Source organism: Equus przewalskii, chromosome 7, assembly GCF_037783145.1.
Source record: "Equus przewalskii isolate Varuska chromosome 7, EquPr2, whole genome shotgun sequence".
In the NCBI taxonomy this organism is placed as follows: Eukaryota; Metazoa; Chordata; class Mammalia; order Perissodactyla; family Equidae; genus Equus; species Equus przewalskii.
In genome coordinates, this window is record NC_091837.1 from 23,247,444 (window position 1) to 23,266,336 (window position 18,893).

At 42.4% G+C, this 18,893-nt stretch overlaps 1 protein-coding gene across 5 annotated transcripts; it reads left to right on the forward strand.

Moving 5' to 3' along the window:
- The first annotated feature begins 103 nt into the window (after window positions 1–103).
- RNF34 (ring finger protein 34) lies at window positions 104–17,174 on the forward strand. 5 transcript variants are annotated; one of them, XM_070629061.1, is made up of 7 exons: window positions 104–280; window positions 2,541–2,601; window positions 10,087–10,305; window positions 11,449–11,856; window positions 13,643–13,753; window positions 14,025–14,226; window positions 16,229–17,174. In XM_070629061.1, the coding sequence occupies exons 2-7, from the start codon at window positions 2,593–2,595 to the stop codon at window positions 16,417–16,419; spliced, it is 1,140 nt and encodes a 379-aa protein (XP_070485162.1). In that variant the 5' UTR covers window positions 104–280; window positions 2,541–2,592; the 3' UTR covers window positions 16,420–17,174. The 5 variants fall into 5 exon arrangements, with proteins under 5 accessions (XP_070485162.1, XP_070485161.1, XP_070485163.1 ...); XM_070629062.1 differs by having other exon boundaries at window positions 191–866; XM_070629059.1 differs by lacking the exon at window positions 104–280 and adding an exon at window positions 1,318–1,464.
- Window positions 17,175–18,893: the final 1,719 nt, after the last annotated feature.

Here is an 18,893-nt window from a genome sequence, read left to right on the forward strand (position 1 = left end):
CGGCAGCGCCAGAGGCCCCGCCCCATTCCCGCCACCTCATTGGTTCTGGCGACCGGCCCCCCGAGTGTCAGCTCCGGATTGGCCGCCTCGACCGCCGCTCGGCGCGCCTACCGGGGGCGCGCGGCGGGCGTGGCCACACCCCTTACGTCCGGACGCTGGGTCGCCTCGGGAGGCGCCGTAATCGCCGCCCAAAAGGAAGGAGGGCGGCTGTGCGAGGAGCTGCTATGGTGTTCAGTTCCCCGGCGGAGCCGACCGAGACGCGGCGGTCGCGGCCATGAAGGTGAGGGGACGGTGGGGCCGGCAGTCCCTCCTCGCCTCTCCTCTCCGGCTGGGGCGTCCGAAGTGCCTTCTTTTCGCCTCAGTGGTTACCCCGCCGGCACCTCGGAGAGCTCCGCTGAGGGGCGGCCCCGGCCGGCGTCTGGGGCCCTCTCCGGGCAGGGCGGAGATCCTGGGCTCCCGGCCTCTCTGAGTCCCGCGGCAGCGCCGTCTGCCAGCCCGGGGAAGGGGGAGGCCGGCCACCCGCCGTCTGCGCCGGGCCCGGGCCGCGTCCTCGGGGGCCTGAAGCAGACCCGCTGTGCTCGCCTGAGCCCTCCGAGCCTTTGCCCGCGGCGGCCCGCCCCGAGTCCTTGAGCTAGCCCGAGGGCCGGGGACGGCGCGGAGCTGCCGCAGGACGGAGGGAGAGGAGTGATGCACGGGGTCGCGAGGCGGGGCCGGGCTCGCGGGTTGGACGTGTCTCGGGACAAGCCTGCCCGACGGGTCTCTTCGTCGGCTTGACGCGGGGCCGCGACCTGAAGCGCTGGCGGACTGGGCGCGTCTCGGCGCCGCTAGGTGCGCAGCCGATCGTTTGACAGCTTGAGTTCTCCGAGGTGGGTGTGAGCGTGGGAGCATCCCCGAGAGAAGTTTAAGAAAAGTGGGGAGGCGGGTGGGATTCTGGCCTACTTCTGGAGCCGATCCTCCCCGCTCGGTCGCTGAGAGTCCCGAAGAGCTCTGTGCAGCCGTCAGTTCGGGTATTGATTCATTCGCCGAGCTCAGCACCCAGCGGGGTGTCACCAGGTGATGCTCTTTCAGACGCAGACGGTTTCCTGAGTCCCCACGGCGGGGTGGGCTTGGTGTGGGGGAGGAAAAGAGAGCGAACTGCTGGTTTGGAACTCCACCTTCCACCTTCGCGGAGCCGCGAGGACTGGCTGCGGAGGGTCGATGGGGAGAGTCCCGTGCCTGGAGAGACTCAGCACGTGTTTCGTGATACTTTTCCTGGGTGTTAGCTAAGAGGGCGACTTGGTGAACAGAAGTAACGGAAAGCATAATCCCACCTTTTAGGAGTTTATCAATCAAAAGGGAAAACACATGCGCAAGTAACCGCATTACCAGGCAGAATGTGATGTAAGGTATCAAGAAAACGCAAAACCCGCAGGAGCAAGGAAGGCTATTTCTGGCTGCAGGAAGCAAGGAAGATTTTTGGGATAGGTAACTTTTGAACTGTGCGTTTAAACACGAGGATATTGTAAGAGCTTATTTTTAACTTCCCAGTTTCGTTATAAAATACTACTTCAACTTAGAATACCTATTAAAATGTCTAAAACTAGCTTTCTTTCCTTAAAACCATCGTCTTACTATGTTAAGACCCGAAAACAAAGCAAGGATCTTTATATATATAATTTTACCTCAAAGAATGTCAGTGTCTTTATCAATATTAAATTCATGGCCCATCAAGGAACTACATGTAGAAGGAGAGAAGTAGGGACAGGTCCAGTGTTGAAATTTTTAATCAAGTTCTTTAAAAATAGAAGTGTTTTTGAATTTAAGTGGAAGATGCTGCTTTCTGAGTTGAAATTTTAGAAACAAAGTTTGGTGGCAGTTGAAAATGTAGAAAAGATAGATATTTTATGAAGCAAGATGCAGATCTAAATAGACATCAATCTGTGCAAGATGACAATTATGAAGATACTACTTTTCATTTATGTTTTTTATGGAAAGTAGACTCACAAAACTTGAATTTCAGCTATTTATTATTTAACTTTGTTTTATATTGAAATTGTTTAATTGTGGGGTATGCTCATCTGTAGCTTTCTGGGCAAGGTTGGTGATTCCTGCTATGGAATTCTAACATGTGAATGTTCATCTAGGCAAGTACTTCTTTCAGTGGAATTAAAATTACTTTAAAAGCTGAGCAATCAGACAAGTGCATCTTCACTTATAGCCAGGAGCAGCTGATTTTAGTATCTGTGTGGAAGGGGTATTTACTTTCTTCTTTTAATTTGTTTAGAAACTGATGTTTTGAAATAGGTTTTACCTCTCAAAGACTCAAGAAACTGTTTAACATGAGAGTAGCGTCTACTAAACTCCCTATAAGGGATTTAAAAATAAATCCAGATTGGTGTCCTGTATGTAATTTAATCCTCCTTCCTGTTTTTCCATACTTATATTGATCTCACCCTTAATTTTACTTAATCATTTTCATTCTTCCAAGTTCAAAATGAGATATCAAGGAAAAGGTAATCTGTTGAATGTAATTTCCTTTTCCTTTTTTTTTTCTCTGAAAGGTGAGGGAATGATGCTAAGGATCAAGTATGAAAAAGAAAACAAAACACAAACATGAGACAGGTAACATTTATGATCTCCAGCTCACGTTATTTTAAAAATCTATCAATTTAGCCAAATATCTTGCCTAAAAATATTACATTTTTAAGATGAGCATCATGTAGCCTGCTTAAGGTCCAAATGGTATGAGAGAAAGAATTTAGAATGTAGAATTCCCTGTTTTGTGGTATATGGTCTGATATCTGGTCATTGAGAGAGCAGAGTTCCCTGCATATTGTACTTCAATTGAAGCAGCAGTTTCCATAAGAAATCCTTTCACATTTGAAGGAGCATGTTTCTCAAGTGGCTCTAGTTAGAGCAAAGATTTTTTGCTGATTATCTCAATTGTTTCTTCTGCTTTGCTTTAACTTCGGTAGGAAAGTTTAACCTAATTGAAATTTAAACTGTAAAACTTATTCTTTTACATCACCAGCACTAAGATTTGAAGGATTTTTTTGTGTTTAACATAAGGACATTGAGTTTCAGTAAACTGGTTGTTCAGAATTTAAAACAAAGCCTATAGTGAGTGAGTTCTCTGAGGTGCTGCAAGAATTGAATCCCTGCCTCGTCCTAGTAGCTTCTTACAACATCCAAGAAAAACAGTGTTCTTGAATTTGAAACTTCTAGGTTTCTATTTAAAGTAACTGTGTAAAATATTACCATATTCAATTTAGAGTTCTGGCAAGCAACTCCTAGGAGGTGGCTTTATTGTTACTGCTGTTTACCCAGTTTAATCAGAAGCGGATGATCTAGTCTGTGAGCGTTTAGTGTCCTGCTGTTTTCAAATCCGTCAACTTACTCTTTGTCTTTGACGTTTAATCTTCCTGGAAACCACCATAGCTTTCCTGAGTCTTCCTTCTAGTTTGCCTGGTCACTGTTACATTTGGTGGAGTCATTAAAAGGGATCACATCTGATGTAGTTTAGAATAGGAGTCGAAATTTGTAGTAAACTTTTTATTAATTCTTTAAATAGAGCCTTTAGGAAGTATTTTCCCCCCAGGGATTCTAAAAGCACATTAGATCAGGCACATGCTCTGACGCTCAATCAAAGACAGCTGAACCTTGAGGCGTGTTGAAAACTCTGGCACTCTTCCAGAAAGAAGGCTGGGCTACTGTTTTTGTGAAGAAACAGTACATTTCCTCTTGCTTTTGTTGACTGAAATGGTGATTGAGAATGGGTTTATGTTGTGTGAATCTGACTGAGGAATCAGAGTGCTTATAAAATTGGTAGTCTGTTGTTATGGAAATAAGTGTCACAGTACTGGTAACCGTCAGTCTTGCTCTCCTGCAAATTGTTTAGGTTTGTGGCTAACATGCCCTCCGCTCCTTTATACTGCTACAGAGGGGAGGGAATTTCTAATTCATTCTCTGGGAAGGAACAGTAGAGGAGGAATGCTTTCAGCCTTTCTGCTACTAGAGAAAGAAGAGGAACTTTTGTGTCAGTGAGTTTTAGCCAAAGAGCTAAACATGCTTGGCTCAGTACTTTCTGGGAACTCCTCAGATCTGTCTTCCTGTGGAAGGATGGCAGTCTGGTCTCCTAGATGATAAGCTCCTGTCGCTCAGCTGTGCCAGTGACTGGGTGGCATATTATCAAGACCAAATAGCTGCAGAGCTAAAGTCATGTTCTCCACTTGGTGTTATTAGTAAAAAAGCAAACATTTAAATTTCTATTTGTCTGATTTCTTAATTAGTTCCAAATTGGGAGTGAAAAAAAGGTAGTGGTATTGGTGCCCTAAAATTTTGGTGCACTGGCTTTGAAAAAAGCACAAGAACTGGCATCAGATACCAGAATAATGTGAAGAGATGTAGGTGTCTGGGGCAGGGCAGATAGGAGGCTTTAGAATGTAATTTTTGACTATAGGCCGTGTAAGTTTTTAATATGATGCCTGGTTCTTAACCAGCCAGGCACGCCATGGTCCTATGGCTGATCTATTCGGGAGCAATTTTGGCCTAAGGGGGTGTGTAGGAAAGGGATTAGATTATCAAGAAAAAGTCATTTTCAGTAGTCATTGACGGCTAGAAAATAAACTGTAAACACAGCTAAATTCCCTGAGCTAGGAGTTTTATGCCAGTCATAGGTAAATAGTTACTCTATTCAGTTATTCTCTCTGTTGTTTTTGAATTACATTCATGGTCAAGGGAGGAAATGTAGCTATCTTTACAGATTATTGTTCCTTTTAACCTCTTGGATTCATGTGGTTTAGCCAGTAGAGTCCTACTCTCAACCATGGTCCCAAGTAGGATTTAGAATTGTTAGAAGCCCAGATCATAGCTTTGGTTTTCAGAGGTCAGACCTTGGCTTCACTCATGGAAGGGTAGTGGATTTTTTTTTTTTAATCAAATAAAAGATGGATGGTGACCCTTACATAAGGAATACGCCTCTTTGGTATTGAGGCAGAGTAACAACTCAGTGAATTTACTGCAAATTCAAAAGCCAAAGTGCTGCGCCTTGTGTACTGTCTGTCTAGGAATTGGGTTTGCACAGAAAATCTAGGAGGAGATGGAGTAGTTTGGAAAATATGCTTCAATCTTACTACCAAAAGGTGAGCAACAAGTGAATAAAAGACAAATAAGGGAATGGAGGCTGATTAAACTGGTGAAAGATCTTAGAGGACAGGAAGACAGAAATGGAAAGAGAAAGAACATGAACTTGAGTCTTTAAAGCTTTTAGAGGGAGGATGCAAAAAGAGGGAAGCTTTTTGGTTATTACCCTAGCAGATAACTGGGCTCCCCGAGGAAGTGTGACAAAGGCAGAGAGTCAAGAGCCCAGAGGATAAATTGACGTCTCCCCTATTCTTCCCTACCCCGCTTCAAGAGTCCACATTCAGTAAACTGTTGGGAAGATGCTGTCTTAAATCGTTCCCTAATTGCTTTTATATAGATTCTGTCACTTGAAAATTGGGACTGTTATATCAAGTAGCAACAGAAAATTTGGGCGGATTTGAGAAGGGAAGATCGGTGTAGGACACTTCAAGCATTTTTGGGTGAACATCAAGGTGACACTTGTTAGGTAGGGATGCATGTGCCCTGAGGGGACATGCAGAAGAAACTTGGGAAATTGGGACTTTAAGAGAAAGTGCAGGAAAATGAAGCATACTAAAAGAGGCAGGGAGATGGAGCCCAAGCCTGGGGGGATTCGTCTTCTGGGTGGATTCTTCAACTCAGAGGTGAACAAGGACAAAAATAGTTTAAACAATGGCTGTTTTTTGAAAGACCCAGAAATCAGTGTCTTTCTCCTAATATTGAAGATTTCACACAAGAAAACATGTAAAGGAATAAGTTAGGAAATAAAAATTTGGGCCAAAAAGCAAAGAGCAAATAAAATGAAGAAAGGCACCAAATTCCAGCAAAAGTTCCAGGCCAATAGGTGAAAAGGAAGTAATGTAAGAATCAGATTAAATTGTTGAAAACTTAGCTGAGCCCTTCTGAAGGGATTAGGGGAAGCCATAGAGGGAAGGGAAACACCAGAGTCTTGTCCCACTGCTGCGGGGGAACAAAAGGAGCCAGGTTATGAGGAGCATGCGGCTGAGGTGTTGGCCCTAGAACTCTAGAGGCACGGGCCTCAGAAGTAACCATGACTCCTTCCCCTCAGGAATCTGCTGAGAGTGATTCTGCAGCAGAAACCATGTAGGCAGGAAGGAGAAATCCCCTAGACTAAGCAGGTGTTAACCTTTTAACCTTGGCTGTAGATTGGAATCACATGGGGATTTTAAAAATATTTTGATGCCCAGGCTGTACCTCAGACCAGTCAATCTCTGGGGCTGGGACCCAGGGACATCAGTATTTTTTAAGGCTCCTCTGGTGAGTCCAACCACTGTCTTAAGGATAGTTTCACAGGCTTAGGCAGTTTCTTAGCAAGAGACAGTGATAGCAGTCCCTGTGGTACAGGACTCAAAATATTGGCTCTGAAGAAGTTAAGGAGGTCGAATCACTAAATAGATCACTTTCAGTTCAGCACTGAGGTGCCAGAAAACACGGGGCTTCAAGGGGAAATGGAAATTAAGTTTTTAATGGGGAAGTTCACATGTTCCGCTTTGTCGGCCCGGGGTTTGCTGGCTTAGATATCGGGTGTAGACCTGTGCACCACTTGTCAAGCCATTCTGTGGCAGGCATCCGACATATAAAGTAAGGAAGATGGGCACAGATGTGAGCTCAGGGCCAGTCTTCCTCAGCAAAAAGAGGAGGATTGGCAGCAGGTGTTAGCTCAGGGCTAATCTTCCTCAAAAAGAAAAAAAAGTGCTGGATGGGAAATAAAGGTACTTCGAATAAAACTAGTGACTGGAATGGCCAGCCTGGTGGCATAGTGTTTAAGTTCATGCACTCTCCTTTGGTGTCCCAGAGTTTGTGGCCCGGATCCCGGATGCAGAGCTACACACCGCTCATCAAGCCATGCTGTGGTGGCTTCCCACATACAAAACAGAGGAAGATTGGCATGGATGTTAGCTCAGGGAAAACCTTCCTCAAGCGAAAAGAGGAAGATTGGCAACAGATGTTAGCCAGGGCCAATCTTCCTCAACAAAAAAACCTGCCAAAAACAAAACAACAACCCACTAGTGACTGGGGCTTCCACTGTTTCTAATTTCTGAACTTTTAAGAGGGCTGGAATGTTGCAAATGCTACTGTCAGAGGATAACAGTATACATAGATTTATCCTTCAGTATAATGCTAAGAGTATTCTTTTATTGGGAGATTTTGTCCAAATTTAAGTTCACAGATCTAATGGGGCTAAAACCTAGATTTTTCAGTGTTTCCTCTTTCCCTCCGCTATACTCTTTGGCTGAGTTATACCAAATATTAGGTTATAGCAACATATTTTTGCCTGGGCCAACACTTCGGGGCTTGACTTGGGCTTTGTTTTTTAATTTTAGTTTTATAATGAGATGGCTGAAAGTAGATGGAAGTGTTCTTTTCATTATTTTCCGTTCTGGGGAATGAAGAGGAAATTCCCTCCCTTTTATAGAAATGTGAGGAATGGGATGAAATTGTTACCCTCCAATATTGATGTCTATACAGAGATTCCACCTGTTTTCCCAAAATAAATCCTCCTGTTGCCTTAACCAGAGCTGTGAATATTTTCAGCCTAGAATTTTAATGATCATACTCATTAATATGGTTTGAAACTTGTATCCTTCTTTAACTCTAGTTGTAAAACTGATTTCTGGTATAAAAAACAAAATGTGTGACAGTGCTGTTTTTAAAAGGGAGTATCTGGGGCCGGTCCTGTGGCCAAATGGTTAAGTTCACGTGCTCTGCTTCAGCGGCCCAGGGTCTCGCCAGTTTGAATCCTGGGCGTGGACATGGCACCGCTCATCAAGCCATGCTGAGGCGGCATCCCACATGCCACAACTAGAAGGACCCACAACTAAAAAAAAAAATACACAACTATGTACCCAAGGGGCTTTGAGAGAAAAAGGAAAAAAAAAAGGGGGGAGTATTGTTTGAGATTTTAAGCCCACTGGATCAGAATCTTTTTTAACTTTATTACTCTTTCTCAACAAGACACAATTTGGACTTGCTAGGTAGCACACAAAATTTAAATAATGTTGCATTGCCTTTAAAGAGGTAATATAAAGAAACTTTTTACACAGTTAATTACTCATCAGTCATGGTGGTGGAACTAGATGCTGTGGAAGAAGTTCACTTGAGTTAGGGAGACAACATAACCCAGGAATCAGAAGGGGGATAAAAGCTAACACAGCTGTTTAATTGTTTAGTAGCTAGGTCAGCAGCAAGCTGAAGCTTCTCAAAAACTTCTTTAAACTCTTGGAACAAAGAAAAGTTTATCTCGGTGTTACTTTCTGCAGTTAAGGTATCCCCCCCAAACTGTTATGTGCAGATTTAATTTTTAAAACGTTTTCCATTGTTTTAAGAGCTCACTGTTCAAAGCACTGTGGATGAATCCTTTGCTAAAAGAACACTCAGTTTAAGTGAACTGTTAGTAAATCTGGATTTTCATGCTTTTATGTTTAAATGAACCATGGCTCTAGAGTCTGAGGTATGTGTTTATTTAAAGGTATGAACTATTAATTATAATTTAACCTGACCTTTAAAAGCATCACTATTTCTTAAGAATTATAGAGTATGAAGCCATATAATACTTAAGTCAGTCACCCTGATACTTAAGACTGTTTGAACCTTGTATTGTGGTTTCTTATTGCTTTACCTACTCTTTTCCTTATATTTAATATAGCATTATTTTTGTGGGTAGTAGCAAGAATAGCACGATCCTTCTACAGTATTCCATATAGCCTTTTAAGGATGTTAAAAAAAATTTTTTTAAAGAGCTTGTTGGAGAAACAGTAGATGTTTGACAGAAATAATAAAATAAATGAAACTGTATGATTGTCATGTGCTGCCATTTTAACTAGTAAGACCTCACCTACCTGGACTTCCCATTACCTATCACATTATCTAGAGTCTAGAATATGCTTAAGAATTAGGACAAGGGACAAAAGCCGATTGGTTCCAAACACTATAGCATTTATACTTTAAGCATGGGAAAATGCCTTGAGCCCTCACTGAAAATGATATTTGTATATATACTTCTAACAAGCGCGGTTATCAGGTTTCCGAGTCTGAAGTCGGAAAGGGGACAGGTTGCTAGAGCTGTAGGTGTAGTGACAGCACTGGTGGCTCACAGGGAAGAGAGGAAAAAACATGAGGCAATACATTAGTTTCAGGCCATTTGGTGGAGTGGCAAATAGCCCTTACACCTCGAGAGGTCATTTTGGTTGAGTCATCAAAAATTGTGTTTAGTATTTTCAATTTGAAAAGGTAGGATAACTCCTTCTTAAGAATATTTTCCTTAGTGTCAAATTAATATATTTTTTATAAAAATTTTGGAAAGTAGAGAAAAACTTAAGAAAATAAATTATAGGAGTTACATTAAAAATCTAGAGAGAGCTTCACTTGACCTTTTGATATTTTTCCAGTCACTTAAAAATATATTTTTTTATTTATGTAGGCCGTAGTTTATTATGGCCAGCTACAAATGGGAGAACAGAAGTTTAATGAAATTCAGTAATGTGAGTTTATATTCTTTCTGCTGAATGACAGCTGGGTAAATCAGCCCCAGCGCAGTCGCCAGTTTAAGGGCGCCAGATAGAATCCAGGCCACTCAGTTACATTTGAATTTCAGATAAACAATGGACAATTGTTTTGGTATAAGCGTATCCCAAATATTGCGCAGCACGCACTTCTAGCCAGTCTTTTTCCTATGCATGTGCACATGTATCTCTGAGTGTATGTAGGTTTGTTTGTTTTTTTTACAAGATTGTGTTCATTTTGTCTTTTCCTTTTGTTTAACGAGTATTCTTAATGCCAAATATTCTTTGCAAATGCCAGGAAATTGTCTCTTTCCAAATTGCTTGAAATTTTGACACTTAAAAGAATAATCTGAAAGTTATTTAGAGCAAATATACCTCTCCAGAATGGCATTCTCTGAGGATCCCAGAGAAACCAGGTTCCACTTAGCTTTAAACTCTGGTCCCTACTTGTGTTCTTTTTTAGGCGGGTGCCACGTCTATGTGGGCTTCGTGCTGTGGGCTGCTGAATGAAGTCATGGGAACCGGAGCTGTCAGGGGCCAGCAGTCAGGATTTGCAGGAGGCACTGGTCCATTCAGATTTACACCAAATTCTGATTTTTCCACTTATCCACCAGCACCTACAGAAGGGCCTAATATAGTTTGCAAAGCCTGTGGACTTTCATTTTCAGTCTTTCGAAAGAAGGTGAGTTAGATAAAATTTTACATACAAAAGACATGAATTAGAATTCTTGATTGTATGTTATTTTGAATACTAATGAATGTTTATTTCTTTTTAGAAAAATATCAGAAAGTTAGTCCTATTAATCATTTCCCATTTAGAAAAGTACTCAGTTGGAGGGACTGTATCACTGCTCAGGTTTTCCAACTAGACATATTACTTGTCACATTGCTCAGGCATTCTTTCCCTTGAGTTCTGTACTTTGATTGTTCCTGATGATGCTTATGTTCTGAAGCAAGAGATTTAATTAGTCTGCAATTTTGTTCAGAGATGATTTACTATAACTGATCTCAAATTTCAAAAAATGTGTCCCTATCCATATTCTTAACTCAAGTGAAGAAATGAGTATATTAAGGTAACTAAATACTGTTTAGAGATTCACCATGAAACACTTGGGCTAAGACAGTTATTTTCTCTAGGAGAGAAAGTCATTCTCTCTGAGAACCATCATCTTGCTATGCCATCTCACAGTCTTTGATCATCAATTCAACCCTTTGAAATACTTACGGAACAAGGTGGTGTTTGTGGCAACAACATGCCAAGCAGAAATGACCACATCTTAGTGGCTTCTGTAAGCTTTGCTACTAGAATGGCTTTGATTGGGATTAAAGCTCTGTAGGGTACTGACTACTGTATTAGTGGGGTCCTCTGTTTGCTTGGATTGACTTTGAGAGATCAGTTGTCTTTCTCTTTCCATCTGTTATGTTTTTGTCCCCTTCTCCAAATGGGGAAATTGTTTGCATAGGAAAAGAGCAGGAAGAGTTTGTAGTTGTGCTTTCTGTTTTATGTGGTTCAAGTCAGCGCTGTTCTGCTAATTACATGTTTGCCTCAAGGAGTAGAAAGGTTTTAATTCATTAACACAAGAGTGTATGTTTTTCTTAAAGGGCTGTATTTGAACTTCTGTGAATCCAAACTGCCTCAGCAGTGACTGTTTTGATTTTCATGGCTTTGGGAATACAAAAATGCCTGTAAGAATAGTCTGGTGCCATGGGGGACTTGATAAGAACCAAAATTGAATTTTAATATAAGGCAAAAAGAAAACTAGTGCTTTCACAATGGCTTGTATCTGGCTATCATTAAATGCTTCTTTTCTATCTGTTTCTTCAGCATGTATGTTGTGACTGCAAGAAGGATTTTTGCTCTGTTTGTTCAGTCTTACAAGAAAATCTCCGTAGATGTTCCACTTGTCACTTATTACAAGAGACGGCCTTTCAGCGCCCTCAGTTAATGCGACTGAAGGTGAAGGATCTACGGCAGTATCTCATTCTTAGAAACATACCGATCGATACCTGTCGGGAGAAAGAAGACTTGGTGGATCTAGTCCTGTGCCATCATGGGCTGGGCTCTGAGGACGACCTGGACACGAGCAGTCTGAACTCCTCAAGGTCCCAGACTTCTAGCTTTTTTACACATTCATTTTTTTCAAACTATACAGCCCCCTCTGCTACTGTATCTTCGTTTCAGGGAGAGCTTATGGGTGGAGACCGGACCTTAGGATCTGGAGCGTTGGCACAGGTATGAGGGCATAATTACTCCAAGGGCCTGGCACATCTACCCTTGGCCTTATAGTGAGGCCTTTAGGGCTTGATGAGTCCTTGCAGGAGCAGAGGTTCCACAAGCTGCTGAACTCTGCACTCACAGGCTGTCCTGATGGGAGTCGTGGCCCCAAAGTCAGCTATGTGAAGGTCTCCAAAATAGCTCATCAGTCTCTTGACCTTAGTTACCTCATTTTCCCTTCCTTATATAGTTAAATACTAACTGCTGAAATAATGACTGTGAAAAGTAGCATAGAAACATTTGCAGGACTATTTGTGTGTCAGTGACCATGGAAACAATAGTGTAAGTTGACCTAATGCCCAGTGGCCTTGCTACAGTAAAATTGTTTTTATTTAGATAATGGGAAATAGCCATCCAAATTAGTGAAAGAATGTGGTTATGTACTAATTTTAAAGAAATGACAGTGCAGAATATTGTCCCAGTGAGGTCCTTGGGCATCCTGATTGAATAACATGCAAGTGCTTGTAATTAATTTTCAATTTGTATATATGAATGATTGTAAAATGCTGAAATAATTGTTTTGAACATTTCTGTCCACATTTAATTGTCTTCTCTGAAGGAGTTAAAAGCAGAGGGAAATTGGTCTAGTTGCCTTTTAAATAGTCATAAATTAGATAAGTACAAATTAGGAGTTTTATTCTTTTCCGAAATGAGAGCTGGCATAATTATGATGCAAACATAAGATCCATCTGACTTCTGTGCTACTGTTGGATGTCTGATACCACTTGGGAGGTGTGGGTCTTTGGATGCTACAGTATGGCGCTTATGAACCAGTGGGGTAGAGTATTTGAAACTGGAAACTGACTCAGGCTGTCGTAGAGCTATGGTCAATAAAGTCGGAAGAAAAAAATGGGAAAGAAGTGCACATAACCCAAATCAAAGGGATTTCTGTTCTTCCTAATGAAAGACTACCTTTGATTGGTGAGGAATTTCGAAAATCTAGAACTAGCATCAGCCATCAGTGAAGAAGTCTTAGAGAGCATTCGTTTTTCTTTTTTTAATTAAAAAAATTTGTTTTTAAAGCTTGGCACCTGAGCTAATAACTGCCAGTCTTTTTTTAAATTTTTTTATTCTTCTCCCCAAAGTCCCCCAGTACATAGTTATTTATTCTAGGTGTGAGTGCCTCTTAGTTGTGCTATGTGGGACGCCACCTCAGCATGGCCTGATGAGCGGTGCCATGTCTGCGCCCAGGATCCAAACCAGTGAAACCCTGGGCCTCCAAAGCGGAGTGCGGGAACTTACCCACTCAGCCACGGGGCCAGCCCCTAGAGAGCATTCTTTAGAATTGGAATGTCCAAGTATGATGTAGGATTGAGATCTTTTCAAAGCAAATGCCCCTGACACTTGGGCTGATTTTAGCCCTTTAGTTTCCACCTGTACCTTAGAGGTTCCAGTTAAACCACCCATATGCAGGTCCTTTGATAATGACGCAGTGCAATTCCATACGCTTATGGCTTTGGCATTCCCTGATAGGATTTTCCTTGGGGAGTTAATATTCTGGTTAGGTTTTACAAATTCACACACACATAGGAATCTGGTTTTTGAGATAACTTTATGGAAGGTAGGGCCCAGCCCTTTGGGAGGGGCAGAGGCATGCAGGATTCAGAGAAGTTGTGGAATATGCCAGGTGTTGCAGTCATTCTTGGGAGAGGACCTATGGAAAGTCTTTCTCCAGTGATAAATACGGGTTGATACTGTTAGGAAAATATGATTCCTGACCTAATCAGATCCATTATGTCTGTAGGTACAAAGTGAAGTAGCTTCAGCAAACACAGAAGATGATGATGATGATGATGATGACGATGATGATGAGGAGGATGAGGATGAAGATGATGAAGGAAACTTGGAGGAGCGGGTGAGATCTCCTATAAAATTTTGTTTCCCTGACATGTCAACCTGGCAGGCAGTTAAAATGTCTTTGTGGACTTTTGCTAGATTAGGACAGGGTGTTTCTTCTGTTTGGATGTAGCACAATATAGAAAATACTTCAAGGACTGAGGAGAGGTCTGGGAAGAATATCCAGGGCCAGTGGTGACTATAGGGTGAAGGGAGCATGCCATTTTCCTTGCTGTGGGGAGGTCTGGATTTGCAGGAACAGAGGTAATGGAAGCGCTCTCTGATTTCAGACGCCTGGCCTCTCTAAGAAAAGAGTGAGAGCTTCGCTGTCTGACCTGTCAAGTCTGGACGATGTGGAAGGGATGAGTGTGCGCCAGCTGAAGGAAATCCTGGCTCGGAATTTTGTCAACTATTCTGGCTGTTGTGAAAAATGGGAGCTGGTGGAGAAAGTAAACCGGTTATACAAAGAGAATGAAGAAAACCAAAAGTCATGTAGGTTTCTTTTTTCTTTTTTCCCCTATAGATCCTTCCTTAGGCTTTTAAAAACTGAGCTATTTTGGTCACAAATAAGTCAAATTTATTTTTGAGAAAACTATGCATCCTTTTACTGAGTATGAATTAGTTATATGAACCTGTTTATAGATCTGTTAAATAGTAAGTTCATTATGCGATGTGGGCTCTCAGACTACCATTGCCACGTGAGTTAGGCAATCATCTGTTCAGTCTGATTTTCCTTGCCATAATTTGTTAGAACTCTAATGAAATTCATTGTCTCTAGAAAAATGATTGTTTTCTCACTAACTCCTCCGGCAGGCTAATACTTTGGTTATTTCAATAGTAGCTTTTAAATCCTAACAGTGGAAAAGAAAGTTCCATGGAGCCACGGTAGTTAAGGAGTTCTTAGCATCAAGTAAGAGGAGTTTCTTTGTAAGTCACAGAAAGCTGAAGTCAAGAACTTCTGTTATTGATGAAGCATGGAGCAGAAGTCCTCAGCAGATAATAGTGCCAAGCCATAGAGCACTTACAAGCAAGAAAAAAAGAATTCAGTGGTGTTCAGCCTGACAAATATTATGTTCCTATCTAGACTGAAGCAGTCCTCACGTCATTTCTCACAGCCTGGGAAACGGTATTCTGGCAGTGAGGGGAGAAGTCAGTTTACTTAGTAGATGTACATGCCAGCTGTGTGCTGGGAGTGCATGGCCATTTCCACTCTCCAGGAGTGTACGGTAGAGCAGGCCACGGCATGCATGGTTGCCAAAGTGCCTTTCTCAGTTAACTCACTGCTTAATCTATCCCTGGTCTAATCTCCAGGCTTGTGGAATACATGGTGTGTTTTGAGCACAGCTGGAATACTTTCCTAGTTTGACTGGCTTCAGCCACTTATGCCGAGATTCACCCCAATAGCCTAGTCTAATCTGCTTGACAGACTCTGGCTCCTCTGCTTTATGCTCAGAAATTCTAAGTGTTAGAAGGAACCTTCCACGCAGGAGAGGAGACCAAGGCCCAGATTCTGATTTACTCTCAAGAGCCCTCTAGTGTCTTCTCCATCAGCTTATCTGTCATCTCGTCCCATGAATCCTTTCTCCTCAATCCCCAGGAGTGGAATGGGCTATGAACTAAGACCCCAGATTACAAGACTCTTGACATGGCACTGTTTATTTCTCTTAAATCCAGAGACTACTGGCCCTTTAAGCTTGAATTCCTGTTCTTTCTAACTGTATTCGTGATTCCCCTCGATCCCCTCTATGACCTATAGAAAGGGAAGCCTCAGTGTCCGTAGCTCTATGGCCAAACCCCAGACTGAGATGAACTTTTTAAATTCATTCAGCACCTTTCTTATTCAGAGCCTAGATTTTCTTAGAACCTAAATCTGGCCACAGAGCCAGGATGGCCTATCCCTTCTGAGTTAGACAGACTTTAGCAGTACCAGGGTGGCTGGGAACACAGATGGCTTTTGAGATGCTTCTAAGGCTGGGGTCGTGTTCCAACTACAGGCTATTTGATGTACGACTCTTCATAGCTTTCCTATCAGTGTGGAAATAAAGCTCCTCTTTCTACTGAGATGAGGCTCCGGAGACTGCAAGTTTCCTAATGCCACATAATTGGGCTGGAAATTCCAATGTTCTGACTCTGAGGCCCATATGTACGACAACCAGGGTTTCTTCATTTTTATTTACAGAAATAATCTATCCTTATCACAAAAGCCTTGAATTATATACAGATATAAAATAGAATTAAATAGCTAACATTTGTTGGGCACTTCCTACCTGGCCTTAAGCCAAGCATTTCTCATTTATTCTTCACAAAACTCTGAGATGTAGGCATTATTATTATTATTGCCATTTCTAGTGGAAGGAACCAAAGTGTAGAGAAGTTGGGATTATTTCTCTTACAACACTGGGCTCATTCTGGGCCTGCCGTGGTCACAGCAGGTGACTTCTCAGCCTCCATCAGGTGGCTGTGCCCGAAGCCCCAGCACTCTATTGCCTTTCAGATGGCGAGCGGCTGCAGCTGCAGGACGAGGAAGATGACAGCCTGTGCCGTATCTGCATGGATGCCGTCATCGACTGCGTCCTGCTCGAATGTGGGCACATGGTCACCTGTACCAAGTGTGGCAAACGCATGAGCGAGTGTCCCATTTGCCGGCAGTATGTGGTACGGGCCGTGCACGTGTTCAAGTCCTGAAGCCGAGCCTCTCCCCAACAGGACACTTGCCCCAAGCTTGAGCCCAGGCATTTCAATGCACAGAAGGGACTGGATACTTAGTGTTCAAAGGCTGAAACTATTTTTAAAAATTATTTTCACTACTAACTGGGGACAGAAAGATCCATCCTAAGTTGCAGCAACTTTGGTCCATGCTGTATGCCTGTCAGCCTGTGGACATGCTCAGTTTCCCAGGTTCCTCCGGGCTTCATCACACATCCACGATCACTAATTACTGAAGTCAGACTGCTTACAACTGCTCTCTTTGGAGGACATTTATCCTGTTCTCTTATTTCTCCTTCATCCTATTTTTAACTTAAACTACTCAGATGTTTGAAACTTCTGTTCTTTGGATGAGATCACTGTCCTCAAGTGGCCGACATGGTTCACACTGAGCAGTGGCCCTTCTGAATGTTCACTTTATTAGTCATGTATATTTAAAATGCTACTATTTGATGAATGTAAGTTTCCACATTGTTTCTATTTCTGCGTTTAAACGTAACTGGGAACAACTGACATTCTATAGTCAACTGCCAGGGCCTTAGACTAAACATGTCCATTCCTGTTCAGGTACAGCTTTTTATAGCAAGGGCTGCATCTAGCTTCTTTCATTAGAAAAGTGTGTGTGTGTTAAATTCTTTATTAATGTGTAATCAGTTTACAATGTTTTGTATAGTGAAAGTGTATTTTCCCGCTAGCTAATTTGAACTTTAGGAATAAAATTAGATTTTAAAATATGCTTTTGTTTACATTGTCCTGGTCAGTTCCTAATTCACTTGGGTACAGCATAAATGAGTTGTCTGTGCCTAATCTCGCTCCCTTCTTAAGAGATGGGAGCACCTTCAAAGATGTTGCAACGATCTACCTTTGCTGCTGACTTACCAGCAAGGTTAACTACTGACTTGCTATTTACCATGACTAGGTTTCATGCTGGGTGCTTGATGGTCACCTCCAGCATCTGAAATAGATACTGTCTTGCTTTGCAAATGGGGAACCTGACCTCTGAGAAGTTAAAGAACTTGTCCAACTCTCAGTTAAAAAGTGGCCTCGTCAGAATTTGAACCTAGCTCCGATGCCAATGATTTTTCCTTAACTCTGCCAATACCACATAGTAAATGAGAAACCTGAGACGTGAGCTTATGCAAAAAGGTCTTGGGGGCCAGCCTGGTGGCACAGTGGTTAAGTTCACGTACTCTGCCTTGGCTGACTGGGGTTTGCTGGTTCTGATCCCAGGCATGGACCTACACACCACTTATCAAGCCATGCTGTGGCAGGCGTCCCACATATAAAATAGAGGAAGATGGGCACAGATGTTAGCTCAGGGCGTCTTCCTCAGCAAAAAGGTGGGTGTTAGCTCAGGGCTAATCTTCCGCAAAAAAAACAAACAAACCAGTTCTTAGGACATGATCTGAAATCTCTTCTATGTCTAACTCTAATCAGGGTGGATTTTGGGGTTGAGTTGAGACAACCTGTGGATTAATTCTCATTGCTAGCAGACAGGTAGGCTTTTCAGAAATGCCTAACTTCTCAGCCGAGTCTGGTTGGGTTTTATCTGTTGACTCTGCAGTGGGTACTTGCTCAGGATCCATGAGTCAATCAACAGACCTGAAAATTATAGCAAGGGAGGCAGAGAGACTGCCCTTGGGCAGAAAGTTTGACTAGTTGTGAAGAAAAACATGCCTTTCTACCTTTTTTGATTTTGAAGGTAGAAGCATGCAAATCAAGGCCTTGTGGGCTATTTTCAAATACCCTTCTCTCCTGTTGCCTGCAGAGCCCAGGGTGGGTGTTGGCCACAATTCATGGTGACCAGCCTGAGCAGACCGTTTCCTCCTATAGAAGCAGGACAAGCGCAGCCCCTGCTGAAGCTTTAGGAGCACTTTCCTTGTCTGTCCTCCTCTAGAGACAGTGAAGGCCCGAATTCAACCTTCCCCACACATCACTAATTTCGTGGAGGGAAGTTTTCAAGTCCAAGCCAGTAGGGGATGCTGAACACACTGAAAGAGAAGCTGAGCAGCACGTGCTGGTTTGTCTAAAGTTAAATTAGAAAACAGATTTATTTGCACATAGTCTCAGCTTGAAACAGCTTGTTTTATGTTTCCTCTTGGATTTATATATTGTTTCAGGTACTTATTTTTAGCAAGAGAATAAAAACTGCTAATGGTGGATCTTTTTAGGTAGCGTTTTAAAGTAACCTTGGTTTAGTCAGAAACCAACCAATTTTTAGCCTAAGAGGCTTGACATTTGGAATAACCAAATTTCAAGGAACTAACTGATTTGGCAGAAGGCATACATTTCTGTCTGGAATCTGCATTTTCTAGGTGGCATGCCATCCCTCTTTAATTTTCTGAATAGGTAATATATGGATAAAATTCTGAAGGTTCACAATGGAATACAGTGACACCTCTGCCCCATCCTCGCAATATGGAAGGACGTCATTTGATGCTTTGGATGTGCTA